Source organism: Lathamus discolor, chromosome 7 (assembly GCF_037157495.1).
Source record: "Lathamus discolor isolate bLatDis1 chromosome 7, bLatDis1.hap1, whole genome shotgun sequence".
Classification (NCBI taxonomy): domain Eukaryota; kingdom Metazoa; phylum Chordata; class Aves; order Psittaciformes; family Psittacidae; genus Lathamus; species Lathamus discolor.
Window position 1 is genome coordinate 17,021,206 of NC_088890.1, and position 19,287 is coordinate 17,040,492.

Genomic DNA, 19,287 nt, shown 5'->3' on the forward strand with positions numbered 1-19,287 from the left:
CTTAACAAGCTGGTACTCCAGTATGAGTTTTCTCACAGTTGTGATTGTTCATATTCGTGTACGTCCATTAACATGTTGGTGTGTCGAGAAACAGTTTGACAGCTGTAGCCTAGCACTTCCTTATTGTAACCTGATACAACATTCCATAAAGACAGTCACGCCTCAGATTTATACTCCTCTCTGCTTCGGTTATTTCGGCTTTAATGGTTTATAGTGTCAGCTCATATCTTGTTTGGATAATCTTAATTGACTGGTTAAATCAGAACAGTTTACATTCTGTTTCTCTTTTTGTCTCTGGTCACATTTTGTGTCATGATTTGATGGGAGAGTACTTTGGAAATGCTGACTTGTTTTAATAAAGCTGGTATTTTATGCTTATGCTCCTGGAACGCTTGAGCACTGTACTACTGAATTTGTGACCTGTTACAAACTTTGCTCCATCTTTCATCAGGAAACCTTCAAAAAACTCTCGAGTTGATTAGGGTCTGACATGAAAGATCTGTATTACATTTTTGTGTACACAATAGCTTAACTTAGTCTGCTGCTTGAAATTGTGTCCAGTATCAGAAACAATCAGTACATGGGGACTTTTTTACCCCAGTTGTAATTAAAAAGTGCTCACAGGTCCTGGTAAAAAACACATTGTGTGCGGAAGAAGAGAATGAAAGTTTTCAAGGTATCCAGTACAGAGGGGTAACATCCTGTGCTCTAATGTCAGGTCTGGCATGCCCGTTCTTCATTTGTCCCTGAATTTTTTTTCCTGTGACCCTGAACTGATCTTTTGAGTTTTATTTATCCTTTCTGTAAGAATCTGGTGTTCTTAGTACGTGTATAAGCAATAGCTGGGTGATCGGTATTTGTAACTTCCCATTCATTTCAAGCTTTAGCATCTTCTGTAACTGTACAATATGTATTTCATCTCATTTTTTACTATGGCTTCGACTTCTAACACACTTAGAAGACTTAACCGTAGGAGTAGTAGGGAAATACCTTACACTGAAGGTGGTAGTGTAACTTTTAAAGAGCTTGCTGGTTTTTTTTTTTACCAGTCGCTTTTCAGTGCACCGACAAAGACGGGATCCATGCGCTGCACGAAAAGCATTTTTTTAGATCGGATTTGTGAAGTTGGACAACAATTTTACCATCAAATATTTAAACAGTAATCATCATAACACATATTTGTGGTCAGTGGTTCCAAGCATTATCATATACCAGTCTCTGCTTCTGAAATTTATATCCTTAAGTTTTCAAGTGAGAAAACCAAACGGAATAGAGCTACTGGCAAGGGGTAGTGCAGCTGCATGACAGCAGTGCTGCTTCCTGTTGGATGTATAAAATTGTAAATTTAGCCAGTACAGTGGCCAGTAGTGATTTATTTATGCAGAATAATTTTTCTTAAACAGAATGCCATGCCTTTACTTTGAGGAAGAAAGGGTGTGTGTGTAGTTTGTGTGTGTATATATGTGTGTATATATATATATATATTTGAATGAATGCCCACTCTTTTTTGTTTGGTTGTTTTTTTTCCCCCCTGGTGCAGGAAAAGGAGAATGATGAGTGAGGTTAAGTGATACTGACATAAAGTTGATAATTATTTATTAAGTATCTGATTTAAACTAGAGAACTGCCTGGTTCCAGAAAATTGCAATTGTAAATAAGAAAGAATCCTACAACCAAAAACCTATATATATTTTTTTTTTTAAATCTGAAGCATTCCGTGTTAAGTGTTGCTGTCTAATGCTTCATTCAGTCTGTGCCTCAGGACAGTACGGAAAATACACGTGTTCAGCAGATACTCCTGATTCTTCGTGAGTGGTGGACAAGGATCACTGTCTGGAGTCAGTTCTGGCAGAGCTGTGGAATGCACAGCTTGAGCTGCCTTTCCACTGCAGAGTCACTTGCCTTTGGCTGCCAGGGAGGAAATTGGGTCCTTTTGATCTCTTCTGGTACAATGATTTAATTTACCTCCAGTTTTGTTGTGTTTATCCAGTTACTGGGTCTTGGCTCCTATGAACCAAGTAGAAGCAGGGACTGTACCAAAGGTATGAGCCATTTTGAACTTCAGTATTGCTTCACCTGAGGTTTTGACGTAATGGAGAGTTTGCAATGCAGTCACATCACAGCAAAATCTCTTAATCTCCTTATAATATCTTCAGTTAACATGTAACTGACCTGAGACACAGCCCATTGGTGTGCAGGAAGGAAATACTAAGTGTAGGTGCAAACCCCCCAGATTGTTTCCTTTCAAAGCACTGATTTCTTTTTGTTGTTGAAGATACCCGATCTTCTGAGTGGTACCAGGTTGATGGGCTGGATTCACTGTGTTCTTGTTACAGCATAGGCAGAGGTGTGCTTTAATGGCTGGGCTGGTCCAAGAGGTTAATATTAGTGTGTCCATCACTATTGCTTTAAATTAGACACACTTTTAGTGTTCAGTGTAGGAAATGGGCTGGGTTAACTGTACATGTTATTCCCTTCCGCCCCATCTAATTTCTTGGAATCTGTCCACAGACTAATCTAGGTGTATGTGGGACCTTCAGGAGTTGTTCTTTTGGCAGACCTTCTAATGACAAAACACAAGGATGCCAAAGGAGTGGCTGTACTGTCTGTGCAACACTGAAAATAGTCATAAACAAAGAGAGCTTTTCACTGGTAAGCCAGAAGGAAAGAAAATGCTAATCTTGTGTAGTAGAAAATGTCAGATTTTATCTCTTTATCATAAAAATAGTTATCTTCTGACAACATATAAAAGTGCACCTGAAATTTTGTACATATTAAAACTGTCAGTGGTGTAAGAGAAGCAAATTATCATTTTAATCTTAAAAGCTTTGTGGAGGCAGAATAATAGTGCTCTCTCAACTGTCCTTAAAAGGTTATGTTGTTTTCTTTTCCTCATTTTTACCAGTGTGGAAAACTTGATGCTGTTTTGATGACGCTGAACTCTGCTATGGGGGAAAATAATCAAGATGCTAAAAGAAGACTTTTTTGGAAAGTAGATTTTTAATATGGTACTCAAAGTATGGCAGAGTTTTCTGTAGTATATTCATTCTGTTCAAAGGCATTAAAACATTATTAAACATGAGTAAGAAATGAGCGTAGTAGTCAAAAGATAGAAAAGAAAGTCTGCATGTGCAAGACTGTATGAAATCATGTATAACGGTGTTAAAGTATCCAAATCTGTATAGGAAACTAGCTACACATTTGAAAATATTATGACCTAGATGAGGTGCTTTTGCTGCAAACTTATTTAATTAGTTCGAATTTAGTATTGTTCTTGCAATAAATCACTGTAGTGGGAAATGAACTAACTGGTTTTGGTCCTGTAGTTCTTCAGCACCTTAAAACTGGTGCACATCTGCCTGTGTTTCTAGATTAGCAGTTGTGAGTTTTCCTGTTTCTTAAGGTCTTGTTTGCCGACTTTGAGTAGTTACTCAGAACTAGCTCAGTAAACTAGAGATAAGAATGAACGTACTGTGGCCAGGCAAATTAAAGGTTGGAGCAGTGTTCTGTTGCTGCTGGTGGCCACAGGCAGTCCCACTTGGAAAAGTTAAGAACAGGGCAAAATGTATGAACATCTTCAGTTTGTTGCATGAGTTTGTTGTTTGTTTAATAAACCAGAATGGAGCTCTGTTCCAAGTGCCTGTCTCCCCTTAAGGTGATAGAAACTTCTTGCATTTGTGATGTCCTTTAACAAGTGAATATATGCTGCCCTTATTTGCAGGAAGGGCTGGTGCTGTCAGAAATTGCTTAAAGGTTTAAAAATGAAGTTTCTTGAGTTCTCAGGTTTATCATTCAGTGGTTTTGAGCCTCTTCAAGCTTCATGCATACAACACAGCAGTGTTACTTTTATAAGGATTATGCTGGGTTGTAGAAGTTCAGGTCTTGATCAAGTCATAAAATACAAAATATCTTTCTTTTAACTCTTCTTGTTAAGCTGAGCATTGTCTCCTGGTTGATAGATTTGAATGAAAAGTTTATGGAGTTATCCTGATTATTCACCTCCCCCCCCTTCTGATTTCCTTTCTTATTACAAAAGATACAAGATGATAATTTTGACCTTATTTTTCGTTATTCTGATATTATTCTCAGTTACTCAAAATTTTCTAAGAAATGATGGTATCATTAAGATTTTGTTAGCATGTATTTCATAAATCTGGATCTGTGATGCTTGTGCTTTGATGTGGTATAAAAGGCCATCGGATTCTTCAGCGTTTAAAGAATGGAATAGAAAGGTCACTGGTTGTGTCAAGAACAGCACAATTATCAGCTGAGGGAAGAGGAATGGGAAAGCGTGGAGCATTCAGGACAAAATTACTTTGGTTGTTAGTGGTAAATGGATGCATAGTGTTTTGGCTTTGTTCTGGGTGAAGTTTAATAGGTTGATTGGTTTATGTGTTGAGACTGGAACTTGGTTACAGTGAGAGGGAGAAAGAATACTATTTACTAAATGTGGGCTTAATGTCGAAATAGTGAAAGTCAGGAAGTTCATTCCACATTAGAGATGAAGTTTGAATACTTTGTATTGCTAACAGCAGGAACAACGAAGCAATGGATCCTCCATCTCAGAACTTTTCAGTTTAAATGTGTGCCCTTATGGAAAATAGCCTTGGTCAAGGATAGATGAATGGAGTTAGTATGGGAGTGCTGCCTGAGCAGTTACATGGCTTGTGTAGGAGTATGGTATGGTTTAGCTTGGACGTTCCATCACTCTGCTCTGTGTTATGTTGGTACAGCTGACTTGGAGTGCTTGAACGTTTTGTAATAAAGCTAAGTAAAGGGGGCTGGGAATTGCTGACAGGTTAAAAGATTGGTAACCCCTGGAGGGGTATGTGTTTTTCAGAACTGGCTAAAAAACCCCGAAGCTGCTTACCCTGCATGTTGGCAAGTAATGGAATATCCTGGAATCTCAGGTTTTAACTCTGAATAATACTTATTGGTTGGCACATAAGTGGATGAAAGCTTTATATAGAAGGGTTTTGTTTTTTTTCTTAGAGATTTGTATGGGATTTGTGCGATAAAAATATATCATGATTATTCGAGGTGATAACTTTTAATCTGTGATAATAAACAGCATTTCTAATTTAGATTTTTTTTTGGTCTATTTTTCAGCTGCGCTTATTAACCGGTACAACAGAAGAGTATCAGGTATGGTGTTCTCTCTTTATGTTGTCTTGGTGTCATGCTTGTGCAATTGATACTTGAGGTTGTTGGATCTGTGGCTCTTTCTTTGGTCTGTAGGCACAGATTATACTTGTTTGTTTTCTACCTTAACCAATGTTAAATGTGTTAATGAGTAACTGTTATTACCAGCAAATGCTTTTTGAAGTTTTTGGACAGCATTACACGAACAACATGTTATGTATAGGTGAAAAGGGAGCTGTATTACTTTCACTTGAAGTGCAGTGTGGATGGCTTTGCATAGGTTACTTATTTAAATGCAACATTTAGCTGGTCTAGACAGTTGTTGTGGTTCTGACTTGAGCAATGTCTTCATAGAAACTGCCAGTTCAGTGTTTTCTCTCTTGCTTTCAGTTGAAGTCCACCCGGTTTGTAATTCATGTATATGATCTGACATGTTCTTTGGTCAGATTATATACACCATGAGAGTTATGGTGGGCATTGTTGTTAATATATCTCAAATATATAAATATATATTCAATAACATGTTTAATTTTATGTGCCTATGGAGTTCAGTTGCTTTACTACTAGTTGCTTGGGTATGACTAAGGGTATGACTGTGCATTTCTGCCACTGCATATAAGTAATTGTATGTATAATGAGAACTTTATAACTCTGAAAAATTGATAGTGCTGGTAGTTTTGATATGTTATTATATGAGGGATTCAGGTGAGACAAAATTGGATCTTGAATGATGGAGTTTGATACTCTGATAGTAAATACTGGAAGTCATAGATTGTAGAGTATCTTAATATGGAGAGTCCCAAAACATTTTAATTCCTATGCTAATTAAACTCATCTATCCTTGAATCTGCGGATGGAATAAAATCTTACAAATAAGAAGTGGTTACATCTCAGATTCAAACTGAAATAAAGGCCACATTATTTTCTTTACATAGTTAAAAAGTTGAGCCTTAATTAGAGGGTAGTTGTAATCTTTCTGTGTCTTCAGTACTGAAATAGAACATGGGTCTTTCAGAGTACTTAGCTACTCTTAGTTAAAAAAACAGGTTCCTTCATTGAAAGGGTCTAAAGGTTAATGTGAACAACTGAACAGCAGATGTAAAATTGAATTGCTAACTTATGCGATTAGATTAAGGATGTTCAGATGCTTAATAACATTGCTGCTCTAGGGAGAGCTAGAATAATTCAGTACAGTACATGTTAGAACTCTCATGGAGACAAACTGATAGAATATGTATGTTCTACTACTTTGTGTTAAATACATAAAAACATATCTTGCTTGTATTCTTTTTGTCCAAAAAAAAGAAAGGATTTTTACTTCCACATTTATCACATCATTAATCAAAAGTGGTGATACTTCTTTCATATTCCATAAATGATAGTAGCACATTCTTACAGACTGCTGCTTCTTTCTCACCCTGTAGTACTGAGAACAGGGGAATTCATTCTGCTGATTTATGCTCCCCATTTCTGCACCATTTGCTACTTGTTCATCTCCTAGGCTGATGTATTCTCTGAGGGGGAAGGGGGGGGGGATAACGTTGGCTGGCTTGGCATTAAGCTTTTCCAGATCAACAGCTAAAAGGCTCTGCAGGGAATGCCATTTGCTTCTTGACCAGAAAACATAGCTTTGTGTGCTGGGCTAGAGACTGAGCCAGCAAAGCAGAGCTCTGTGGATGAGAAACTCAATAGACTGTGCAGGAGGGTCATTCTGGAAAAGGGGGACTTATCTAATCGTGTCTGTGGAATTATTTGTAGACGTGCAGAGTGGTAAAGTAGTGTCCTCATGAAGAGGAACAATATTTTCCATGAAATGCTAGGAGAGAAAGAGAAATTAGTGCTGTTCCCCCAGACATTTATCTGATGAATTACATATCTACTTGTGTATAGCATGTTTGGCCATGTAACATGTTGAGGTTCCATGATGTGCAGACTAACCCCAGTGTTGGTCAGTTCTAATTTGTATACAAAGCTGATGGCTGACTTGATTAAAATAGTGCTCTGCAGAATCAGAAGCTATCCCTATACAGAAACTAAAAACAACCAACTCAACACAATAATTTTAAAATCTAGATATCGGATGCCATACACTGGTGCCATAGGCAATTAGAGTGCTAATTACCCAGTAGAACAGTAGTCTTGCTACTGTTTTAAGTTAATTAGCAGCTTCTGAGCCTTCTGCTACTGTAATTCATGCTGCACGTTTGCTGACTGACTCAGTCTGCCCAGGCTTTGTTTGGATGGCCTGAAAACCATACGGATGCCTTCTTCCCAAGAGTTGGACTGTGTCGAACTTCATACTTCCTTGATTACATCTCTTGATCTTCCTCCAAGCATAGGGGCTCCTCACCAACTTTGTTAGACACTTCATTTCCTGCAGTGCAAGAGACTGCAGAGAATACTAGAGAGCATCTCAGCCCTTGGTTAGTGACTACAGGGTGCAAGGAGGTGGGAGAAATCAGTGCTAATTCCTTTCTAAAGTAATAATACCAAAGTTATTTCAAAACTAGAGGGAACAGAGCATTGCTATTTGTCTGACTGTAACAGCTGCTATGTGACATTGAGGAGAATTTTGCTCCTGGTAGTACGTGCATGAATGTTTATTGTGGTTTTTGGAATGAAGAGTGCAACACCTACCATAGTTTCACTTGGGCATAGTTTCTCCTCTTCAGTTCTAGCGTGCTGCAAAAAAGTAAAGTGGTTTTTGCTAGATTTTTGTATTGCCATTTCTAGGCACTTTTGGTTCCACGGAACACCCAGTCTCCAGCAGACTTCCTGACTTCATGGGGTAGAAAAAAATCTGCCAAGATACTACACCCATACCGTACATGTGGGACAGAAGGTTTTAATCTGTTTCATCCAATTATTTCATAGAATCATCAAATCATGTAGGTTGAAACAGACCTTTAAGATTGAGTCCAACCATAATCTAAACAGCTTTGTAGTTTAAGAGAACGCTTAGTCACCTGGTAAAATTAGGAGGAACATCATGTCATGATGGTGGCAATTTTAATTCTCCCTGGGACAAACTAACACATGAAGCACATCAAAAGTTACGTCCCACAACTTTCAGGATACCAAGCCCTGTCCCAAACACAGCAGAAAAAGTCCTGGTTAATGTTCCTTTTCCTTCCTTCTCCTCTCTGCAAAGTAAAGAGCACTGCAGTGCCCCGAACTGCTCACTTTACCCAGAGGACAGAATCAAAAATGAAATCAAACACGCACATCTACTTTTTGTATGGCTGGCAAAGGTGTCTGTAAGATGTAGTAGAAAAAGTTAGGCTAAAGCTGATTTTTACATATTTACAGTAAAGATTTAAGATTTGTCAGATTTTAATTTATGGATAAAAATTGCCTTTTTTTTTTTTTTTTGGATACCTGCATCTGGAGGAAGGTTTCTGCGAAGTTTCAAGTAACAAATGCACTTTTGTTGAGCATGGAGTTATGGAGAAGTGGTGGTGGAGGGGCTTGCTTGGGTTTGGTGTTTGCATTTTAATTTATCTCTTTTTACACGCTGAAATACCCTAAGATTTGTGCCAAAAGTCCTGAAGTCATGAACAGGAAATGATGAAACAATTTCTGCCACTTTAAACCTCTGTGAATGGCGCTTGGCATCATCAAATTCAGTGCTCCATTTTACATGTCAGAGTACAGACATGTATTGATATGCCAACATCTCACCCTTTGTAGAATGATCACCAATGTGTAATGTTCTGTGTTTTAAACACTAGGGTTGAAAAGTGCTAATAACGGTGAGGGTTGACTTGGCTAAAACATAGTGTAGGGTAGTGGGAGAAGAAATTATTTCCTCATTTATATCTTTGTGGGATGCAGAGTATAGCAACTTAAGATGTTTGCACGGTATAAATTGTGCAAATGTACGCCCAAGTAGAATCCTGATATGTATTGCTCAACTCAGTAATTTGAACTTTTGGCTTTCTGACTCAGGCATAAAGACTTTCATCCAGGTGGCGTGTTTTCCTTCAGACGCATTTCTTTCGCAACGCCAGTATGTGGAGAAGAATGGATTTTAAGCTTGGCTTTGGTTTTCTTTGCATTGAAACTCTCGCAGGGATGCAGCAGGGGCCCCTGCAGCACAGACTGAAGTTATCGCTTTAAGGAAAGAATTCTGCATAGATGCAGCTAAAGTAATCTCTACATTAATTTTGATGCTGTTTTCTATATAACTTGCACTTATCATCTTAATCAGACGTGGTAAATCTGCTGGTGGGTAGGTACATAGTCACATGACAGGAGAAACAAGATACTGTGCAGCCAAATCAAAAGTGTAGCGTGATAGATGAAAACAGCATCCCTGCAGATAGTCGGGGGGAAAAATCCAATAGCACAAGTTAAAAGGAGCGTGTGTTTTGGTGCATCCGGTTTTTTTTGGGTTTTTTTTTTTTTTTTCAAAATCCTTAGGGAGCAGCAGGTCAGTAAGATGGAACATTGTGTGATTATAATATCCACTAGTCTCACCTGTAATTGCAGATCATTTCAGACTTACTCCAGGGCAACATGTCTTTAGAAAATGATTTTAAATAGAGCAACAACCCCCCTAAAGTTCTCCGAAGTCCAGGTTAACGCTTGGAGTTGTTCCCAATGCAACCATCTGTCAAGGTCTTACTAATCTGATGTAATTTTCTGTGGCTTAGTTACTGATACAAGAGACATGTTATTCTTAGTGGTCTTTATAGTTTTCTGTTTCTCTGAGTCACCTGGTGTAATTTATCTCTCTTGCATATGCCTGTGCTCCCTCCTCAATCTTCTTTTTACCTCTGTGGGTTAGGAATGAGATGAAGGTTTTCGCATTCAACATCTATATAAGCAGAACAATTGAGTTGTATAATCTAGGGAAGCAATATATGATAGTTATTTCTCTAATATTTTATACTAGCGAAGTAGGATGACTCTCAGGATCCATGGCTATTGATTTTTCATGTTAACATAAAAAGTAATGAGGTGAACAAGACTCATGTAAGTTAGTCCCTTTGGTAGGGCAGCTTTCAGCAGAGACTCAGTGAAGTGAGCATGATCTTGCTGCTGTCCCTGAAATCAGGCGCTACACCCTCTCCCAAGATATCACTGGTCAATAAATGTTTACATTTGTAGAGGATGATTTTGTTTGAATGTTACTGAATTCCTGTGTATAGTGAAAGTGAACACTGATGGGGATGGTGACGTTTAACAGTGTCAGTGTCCCTCACAAATGTTGTGTTTGGAATCAGTATTTTGACATTTCTCTTCTCTGTAGCAATCTAATATGACAATATGCTTTGGGTTTGGCTTTGTTTTGGTGGGTTTTTTTTCCCCCATTTCATGTAATATTTTAACATGCTATTTTTAGAGGATGTTGGTATAGACTTTTGTATTTGAATAACGTGTAAATCAGTATTCCCTGACAGTTTCTGGCTTTTTCTTTCCTCATAAGATAAACTTCCCTAAGAGATCTGTATGACTGCTAGTACTTCAGAGTCACTGGTGGTTCTTTATTTTGACAATGGGGGACTCTTTACCTTGAGCTCTTCATTTTTCTGGCTCCTACTAAAGATGAGCAATCATCTCATAAAATAGATATGTTGTCAAAGTCTGATATCCCTCTGGGCAGATACAGCATTTTCTTCACACCCTGGCAAGCTGAGATGTCAGGATATAGATAATACTACACATAGTATTTTAGTAGCTTCTTAGTAGCTTTCAGCCTTTCAAAATGGCAGCTTTAAAATAAATAATTTTCTAATCAAGCTTTTATATTAATTACTGCTATACAGTATGTTAGTATTTCGTAAAGAATACTGTTTTGGGATCCTGGTAAATTAGGACATCTAAACAGTAGCAGTGAAGCAAGAGGCAACACTTCTTTTGAGAGATTGTTTTGAGTACTTTTTTGCAGGATACTGTCTACTACTTCAGTGGTAAATTGCATCACTTCAAACCATCACGGGAGGAAGACTGACTGTATTTATCTGTGCCACTCTCTTCACTTTCTAACTACCAGACTATCTGATTACCAGAGCATGACTTGAAAATCATGATCTGATTTTTTTCTCTTGCAGCTGCTTAATGAATTTCAGTATCGATTAGTCACCATCGTACCAAACTGATAGCTTCATAACTTCTGCTGGAAGGTTGTCAGGCAGATGATAAATTGTAAGAGACTTTCGAGTGCAAAACCCCACATTTTATACAAATGGCACAAACAGCTTTCCTATTGCAACAGCCTGATGCTTCTCTCCTATTTTTTTGTTAGCCCTAATGATCGCAAAACTGGTATCATAACTAGAGTGAAAATAATTCATTTTGAAAAATGTTGATATGAGCAAAAGCCAGGTGTGTGGGATGATGAGTGAAAGTGGTGATAAATTGTGTGGGTGCTCTCCTGCAGGAAAGTGCCTGAATCATCATTCATTAAAAAAAACCTAACCTTGTTTTCTGTTTGCAGTATTGGGACTTATTTAAAAATTCTTGGCATCTAATTGGCATCCAGTGGGTAATTAAAAACTTATTTTTGGAAATTAACGGTTGTGACGTCACAATTACTTGGGTTTCACATTTGTTGTGATTAATCCTGCTACATTTTTTTTAATGACAGGGAGAGAAATACAGCACTCAAAGAGCATCCTTACTTAAAACTTAAGTCAGTACAATACCTGGTCAGACAAAATCTGATCTAATCTACTCAATGCAAATACAAGTGAACATAAGTGCTGAAGTGGAGTAGAATTTATTCACTTTTACTCTTTAAAATTTATTCTTGCTAGGTAGTTGTTTGTGCTTATAGTGTTAAATGACAAAAGTTGTTCACCTGAAGTCAAATATTTTAACTCAAATCATAGAACCCCAGACTGGTTTGGGTTGGAAGGGACCTTAAAGCTCATCCAGTCCCAACCCCCTGCCATGCGCAGGGACACCTTCCACTAGAGCCGCTTGCTCCAAGCCCCTGTGTCCAGCCTGGCCTTGAACACAGCCAGGGATGGGGCAGCCACAGCTTCTCTGGGCACCCTGTGCCAGCGCCTCAGCACCCTCACAGGGAAGAACTTCTGCCTAAGAGCTCATCTCAGTCTCCCCTCTGTCAGGTTAAAGCCATTCCTCCTAGTTGTTTCCCGACGTGTTCTTGTCCAAAGCCCCTCTCCAGGTTTCCTGCAGCCCCTTTAGGCACTGGAGCTGCTCTAGGGTCTCCCCTTAAGGAGCCTTCTCTTCTCCAGGCTGAACCAGCCCAGCTCTCTCAGCCTGGCTCCAGAGCAGAGCTGCACCAGCCCTTGGAGGATTAAATTAGTCCTTCCTATTAGCTGGGAGAATAAGGTATAGTAGACACTTTTATTAAGTGATTAATGCAGTAAGAACCAGTTGTCAAAAGTATTCAGGTGGCAAAATGTGCAGGTGATTAACTGAGTAATTCATATTAAATATGTTTAAAAAGCCTACGTAAATGCTAGGCTGTATCTTTAGATACATAAACACTTTTGAAAATGTCAGCCTTCAGCTGGTTTTTGGTTTTTTTTCTGGTTTGAAATTTTATTAAAAAAGAAATTCTCACTTCTTGATGGGTTGGGATTGAATTTTCATTGCGGTAGGATGGAAAAGAGAGTTGCCTTTTTTTTTTCTTCTTTTGTTTTAAACTCACACCGTTTTTTAACGTGTGAATTACAGCCCAAATCAGAATATTCCCACATGGTTCACTGTACGTAAGAAATTGAAAGCAAACACTGGAGGATGTATGTATGTATGCATGCATGTCACAATAGGGGCTAAAAAGGCAATTTTACACTTAGTGAAGACATAGTGCTATGATGTTTGTATGTGGAGGGACCTCAGGAGTTGATGTGCTTTGTGTTGTGAATAAATAAGGCAGCACTTTATCTCTTCTTTCATATAACGTTTTAGACAGTCATAGATGTTATGCTTTTATACTCATTAACACACTCGTGGCAAGTTCAGGTTGCTGTAACCTCAGATTAAATGTGCCTTGTAGATGTCCATGTAGAACAGGAAATTTTAACTATACCCGATTGATATAAAGGGATAGCTCTTGTATTTTCAGTAATTTCACTCGCTTATTTTAGCACCATAACAGCTTGATGAGGCTGTGGGGACTCCAAGTAGTGCAGAGGTTTTAGTCAGCATGCTAAACTAACTACAGGGAATATAATGAGTGTACAGCAGTCTCAATTAGGAATTGCCGTGAGCACTTTTATAGTGCTCTCATATAAAGGGAGGCTTAACTCAAGGCTTGGCTTTAGAAGAGGGCTTGTCCATGGGTATATGGCTGCCTGAAGCACTTACCTGATTTGGATTAGCATGTCTGAATGTATGTTTTTCCTATGTCCCCAAATTTTGGAATGGAAAGGAGTGATAATCTTACCAAACTTGCTAACCTTCTATAATAGAAGAACACAGAACTAAGTGGTTATAATAAAGCACATGTGTGCTAGCTGATGAAGTTCTGCCTAATATTAGTCTCTTTCTAGGATACTTCAACGGTGTGTTCCTGTAAATGAAATCCATTTGTTCAGTGAGCCGCTGAAGTTGAGAGCTGGCTCATACTGAAAATGAGTTGCACCAAGGCAAATAGTTTTGCCTTCCCCATTGCTAGCAATTGCCAGGGCATCCGAGTTGCAGAGTAGCTGCACGGAAAGGGGATGGCTGCTTTACTTGCACACCAGGGACCTGGGGGCGTACACATCATTGCTCTGGGAGCAGTCCTTGGTGTCAAATCCAGCCTTGTTTTATCTTGTTCTCTGTCACTACAAGTAAATAGGCATTACTGGTTCTGTTAGGCGTAATGTGATTTTTAATCTATTTGGACACTCTCTGGAACTCTTCAAAAATGATACCTGAGTTGCTGAACCATTAATTTTATAAATGTCTTCTAACACTTCGACATCCTTCAGTTCTCTGTCACAACTGATGTCGGAGAGATGTGGGTAATTTTCATTGCTACGTGTCTCCTCTAACACACAAGTGCTTCAGTGCACTTCTCTCAAGATGCTGGTGGTTCTTCATAATATTGTATGTGCCTAATTTACAGGTTTAGCAATTCGTATAACAGAATTGCAGGTTCAAAAAGCAAAATATGCCTTGGTCTGGAAAATGAAAGAGAATTTCCTATTTCTAGACTGGAAAAGCACTTCTGTTTTATTCCTCAGCTAGATTCTTTTCTGTTTACTGTTTGCAACTGAAAGCCTGTAGGATACATGTCTGTCTTTCTCGGAAGTTGTATATTTGAGCCATTTCTTGGAACTTGCAATGGTTTGATGTAAGCTGAATGCAAAATGAACTGTCTTCATGCTGTTTTTAACTGGGAGAAACTATCACTGTGTTTATAAGGCACATAAACATTTTGCTGCTTAATTTCTGGTTTTATCTGCCTTGCTTTGGTAGCCATTTAGAAATGTGGTAAGATTTATGTGATGGGTTAAACCAGAAGTTCATTACAGCAGAAGGCTTCTACAATGCTGAATCCGGGTGCTCTGAAATAGTAGTAGCATCATGTTTTCCAAGAGACCTTTTTTATGGCTGACTATCTCATCGGTAAGGCTCTCTTAGAAGGCTTGAACAAGGTCAGCAGCATGTTTATCCATTTCAGTCTTCTGATTTCTTAACCTGCAAGGATAAAGCTTGCTTCACTTGAATTTCTCAATGAAATATGAATGTCTAACTCTAAAATATCCTGCTGCCATTTAAAGATTCTTGTTCACGTGGAGTAAAGGGAGCTGGAAAAAGAAGTAGCAAATCGTAAATTACAGTTTAAGATCGAAGGGCAATATTTTGGGTTAGGTTGTTAACTATGTTGAAGCTGTGAACTCTTTGCTCTGCTACCTGGAAAGCTTTGTTAGTTTTAATTAGGCCTCTACCATGATGGAAAGCTTTTTGTTGTTGTTTTTCGTGCAGACTCACCTCTTAATGCAGGGTCCAGAGCATACTGGTGTGTCTGAAGGGATACTGGGCTCTAGTGTTACAGAGACTAGAAGCCCGCATAGAGACAAATAAGCCAAAGTGCAGGAGCCCTCATTGTGGCTCAGTTAGCAGATGGTTTCTGTGAAATCATGTTATCTTGTCCCTTGCCTTCTCCAGACCGCTTGCAGAATGCTGTATTTTATCTACAGAGTGCTTTCACAATAAGTCCTCTGTAAGCTGTAAGATTTCAAATGATCAGAAATTCCAGTCTAGGAATTATGGAAAATTATTGGAGTGTCTGCACAAACGTGTATTTAGATGATCTAGAAGCATTTCATTCAGTTACTTTTGACACAGGTGTATTCTGTGGATCAAGTTAGCCTCATAGGATCATAGAACAGTTAGGGTTGGAAAGGACCTTAAAATGACTTCAGAATGTTATTCTCCAGCACTTGGCTCCTGTGAGGTCGGAGGGTATGACCCTTTAACCGCTCCTGAGCTTGTAAAGGGGAAGGATAAGATAAAGCACTTTGCGTAATTCATATGTAAATGCATTAAGTAAAAGCTGTGCCTCTGTAATTAAACAGGTGACTGCATAAAGCAAACAGTGACAAACAGCTGTTGTTTTAATTAAAGAAAGAAAAAGGTAAATGTCATGCTCATCTGGTTATACCAAAGAGGCAGGAGAAGGGCCTAAGACTGGCACAAGTTTTTTGTTTCCATTACCCTGAGTTAGGAGGAGGATTTAACTAAAGGTACTCAGACTGAGGATTGTCTTTTGCATGTTCAGTAGGATACCCCCCCACCCAGTCTGCCTCTTGCTTTGACAGGAAATGTCTTTCCATGATGAATCCCAGAAGCAGGTTCTCAAATGTGCCAAGGAGCCTTTGGTCTATTACTTGCCCAGTGCTGCCTGCCTCTGCCATGTGTGGGGTAGCTGTGGCAAAGAGGGGCCCCTCAGTTAACTTGGGATGGTTTCCACACTAGATACTGTATGTGGCAGGAGTTAAGCAAAGCAAAACACAAAACCAAAACCTGAACAAGGCCTAGAAAGCAGGAATGCATTCTCTTGGAAGTTGATGGTGCTTTGTGTTTCACAGTCTAATTGAAGCAGTATTGTCTGCCTGTAATGTTTCATTATATGTACATAAAGATATAAATCTAAAAGAGAGACTGTGGTTAGTTACTTTCCATTTACTGTTGTAGGCCTTTCATTATGAAAGTTCTTGTTTGCCCCAGGGAACTGTAATTTTAAATTCTTTGCCAAATCTTCCCATGGCGTGGGGGAATTAATTTGTAGCTTTATCATCCTAATGGCTCTTGTGCTCTAATGCATCATCAGAAGGGCTTTACTCCGTATCTGACGATGAAGCCTTTTAAATAAACACTTAAAAGCAGATTTTAATTGATACAAATTTAGTAAAAATATTTGAAAATGTATTCAGAATATATAAACCTAATGTACATGCAGAAATAGCTGTCAGCCAGTTGTCATCATTTTAAAGGGCTTATTATATTGTCTGTACATACCCATCTTGGGAGAAGAGACATCTGTGCATGTGGAGTTTGATTTCCTGCAAAGAATGAAAAACACATTATCACAAAAGGTGACATTTATAATGGATTATGCAGCCTGTTATGAACTCAGGACTGAAATGTAGCACGAAGCAGGAGTGTGTGACACTGGCATTACAGTTTTGTCACAGGCCATTACCACATTTTTGTCTGTGTGGAAAGAAAACAAGCCGGAGAGGTCTGATTTAAATAACACTACTGGGAAGTACATAGTCATACTGAGGTAGTGGTTATCAGAGGTTTCTAAAGGTAAGGACAAGCAAGTGCTTTAATACACCCTCCAGTTCTCTTAATGTCCCTCCAGAATTATGCCTTGGGGTAGCTGTGAACTGGAGTGAGTCCTTTCCAGCTCTGCCTGTGGCCCCAGTTTTATTGCTCTTTTCAAGTAGTGGGCCTTAAGAAATACCAGTACCATCCCCATCAGAGTTGGCCATTTTCAAGTCAAATCAGGGGTATAAGCAAAGCTTTGGGTGAGCCTGGTGGACATTTTCACCTTTTGCTGTGTCTGTTCAGTAGTACAGAGAGGCAGTGCTGGCTTTTCACAGAGCTGGGTGAGACAGTGCAGGATTTAAGGGCCTTACAGGCTTACCAGTGTCTCATAGGCTTCTCTGCCTGACAAAACGATCTGTGCAGCTTTCCAGCCTGAACAGGATTTGGGACCATGCATGCAGCTGAGCCTGAACCTGTAATCCTGGCTGGACTGAGCTGGTTTGGCACAGCCTTGCTGAGTGACTTTATCTTTGGAGTTAATCTGTAACGCAGAATAGCTCTGGCTGTGAATAAAACCAAGTCAATTTTATTTCGATTTCCATTGAACTGATGAAATTTGAAGCTGTTTCAGAACTGAACATCCATTCTTTTCCTTTGCCAGCTAAAATAATTATTTCTAAGTATTTCTCAACTGCAATACTGTACACTCGATTTGATGTACGTGGCCAGGCAAATGGTTGTGTGTTTGAATGTTCTGCGTTGGTATTTGACAAAGACTTGAGGGGGTGTTGTTTGCTCAAGTCACAGTCATTGTACGTCATGTTTCAGTTACACCTCTTAGAGAACTAAGAATGAAGTTGAGAGGTGGCACTGCTGGGGGTACTCCTGCGTTCCTGCATCAGGGGATTTTCATGTGGCATCTCAAGTAAAAGAGGGAGACCAGTCTTTTAAGACCTGAGATCCAAGTTTTGGGCTGGTGCAGTGACATTTTAAACTACATATTTACCCTTGATTTCAGTCAGTTCCCATTAGGGAATTGAAGGATGAAACACCCTGATTTTATTGCAGATGGCTTAGCTGGCTTTCAGGTTTCAGTGTTGCTTTTCATTCAAACTGTCATCTGTGCGAAAACTTCAGGTAGTGCAAATGGTTGCAGGTTCTGTTTCCCACTTGCTGGATCGAGGTATGAATCTGTCAACTGCTCTCACTTGGTGAGATCTTTAACTCAGGAAACAAAGTGAAATTTCTAAACGAAAAAGTTCTGAGCTATCCAGCAGCAGAAGTGAGACAACTTGAAGTTGTTTCCCAAGTGCAGAAAATCATGTTGAGCTGTGCCAGCAAAGACCTATGTATAAACGCTGTTCAAGCTTCTGAAGTTCCTCTTGACTGTATCATTTTGGAAGGGCCTGCTTTAGCAACTCAGCTGTCAGAGAGGGAATGACAACCCACTGGAAGTGGTCACCCTTCCAGCTGGCATAGTGCTTCCAGAAGAGGCTTTGCATCTGTCCTTTGGGAGGCAGACTTAAAAATGTTTGAAGCTTTGTCAAACTCTAATGTGAAGAACATCAGCTTAAACATAGTGCGAGATTACTGATCCAGGTCAATAACTGGAAAAGTTGCTCTGCATGTATAAGGACATCAGGACAAGGGGGAACAGCTTTAACCTGCCAGAGGGGAGATTGAGATGAGCTCTTAGGCAGAAGCTCTTCCCTGTGAGGGTGCTGAGGCGCTGGCACAGGGTGCCCAGAGAAGCTGTGGCTGCCCCATCCCTGGCAGTGCTCAAGGCCAGGTTGGACACAGGGGCTTGGAGCAACCTGCTCTAGTGCAAGGTGTCCCTGCCTGTGGCAGGGGGCTGGAGCTGGGTGAGCTTTAAGGTCCCTTCTGACACAAACCAGTCTGGGATTCTGTGATGCTCTGGGTGGATTTTCATTAACGGGTCTCATGAAATCAGGTGGGGAGCTGGAAGTGAAGCATCCTCATAAGTAAGGACAGGTGAACAGGATTTCACTCAGGAGCACAAAAAGTGCTATCCAAAATTGCAAAGAGGTAGTGACAGAGAATGTCATTGTTACTTCTTCCATTAACAACAGAAATATTAACAATGCATTCACCTTACCTAAGACATAAAGTTTTCATTTCCTCCTCTTGTTTATGTCTGAAGGTTTTCAGGCCATGGCCTTTTGGCTGCTATTTTGAAGAAGAGTAGCAGTGGGTGTTTAGACTCTGTTTCTCACAAAGGCTGTATTTGCTTATGGGAGCTAAATGCTGATTTACATAGAGTGCAGGGACTTTGTTCTTGACAAAACCTGTATTTTGCAGAACAGTATTATTTTGGGAGCAATTAAAACTTGCATAAACAAAGGTGGTCTTTGTACTAGCGAAGTTTTCTTGCTACTTCTCTCTCCCCACCCTTTGCTTCCCCCTCACCTCATTCACTGCTGAAGTTATTGCTGCAGCTAGAAA

General features: G+C 39.5%; 1 protein-coding gene across 2 annotated transcripts in view; it reads left to right on the forward strand.

Annotated features, from left to right (window-relative positions):
• PRKAR2A (protein kinase cAMP-dependent type II regulatory subunit alpha) overlaps window positions 1–19,287 on the forward strand; it is a 59,550-nt gene that overhangs the window by 18,397 nt on the left and 21,866 nt on the right. For both annotated transcript variants that reach the window (XR_010614321.1, XM_065687333.1), the window contains exon 2: window positions 5,110–5,145. Coding sequence is in view for 1 of the 2 variants with exons in the window: in XM_065687333.1 (XP_065543405.1) it covers window positions 5,110–5,145 (36 nt within the window). In the remaining variant the exon portion in view is untranslated. The remainder of the gene's footprint in view (window positions 1–5,109; window positions 5,146–19,287) is intronic.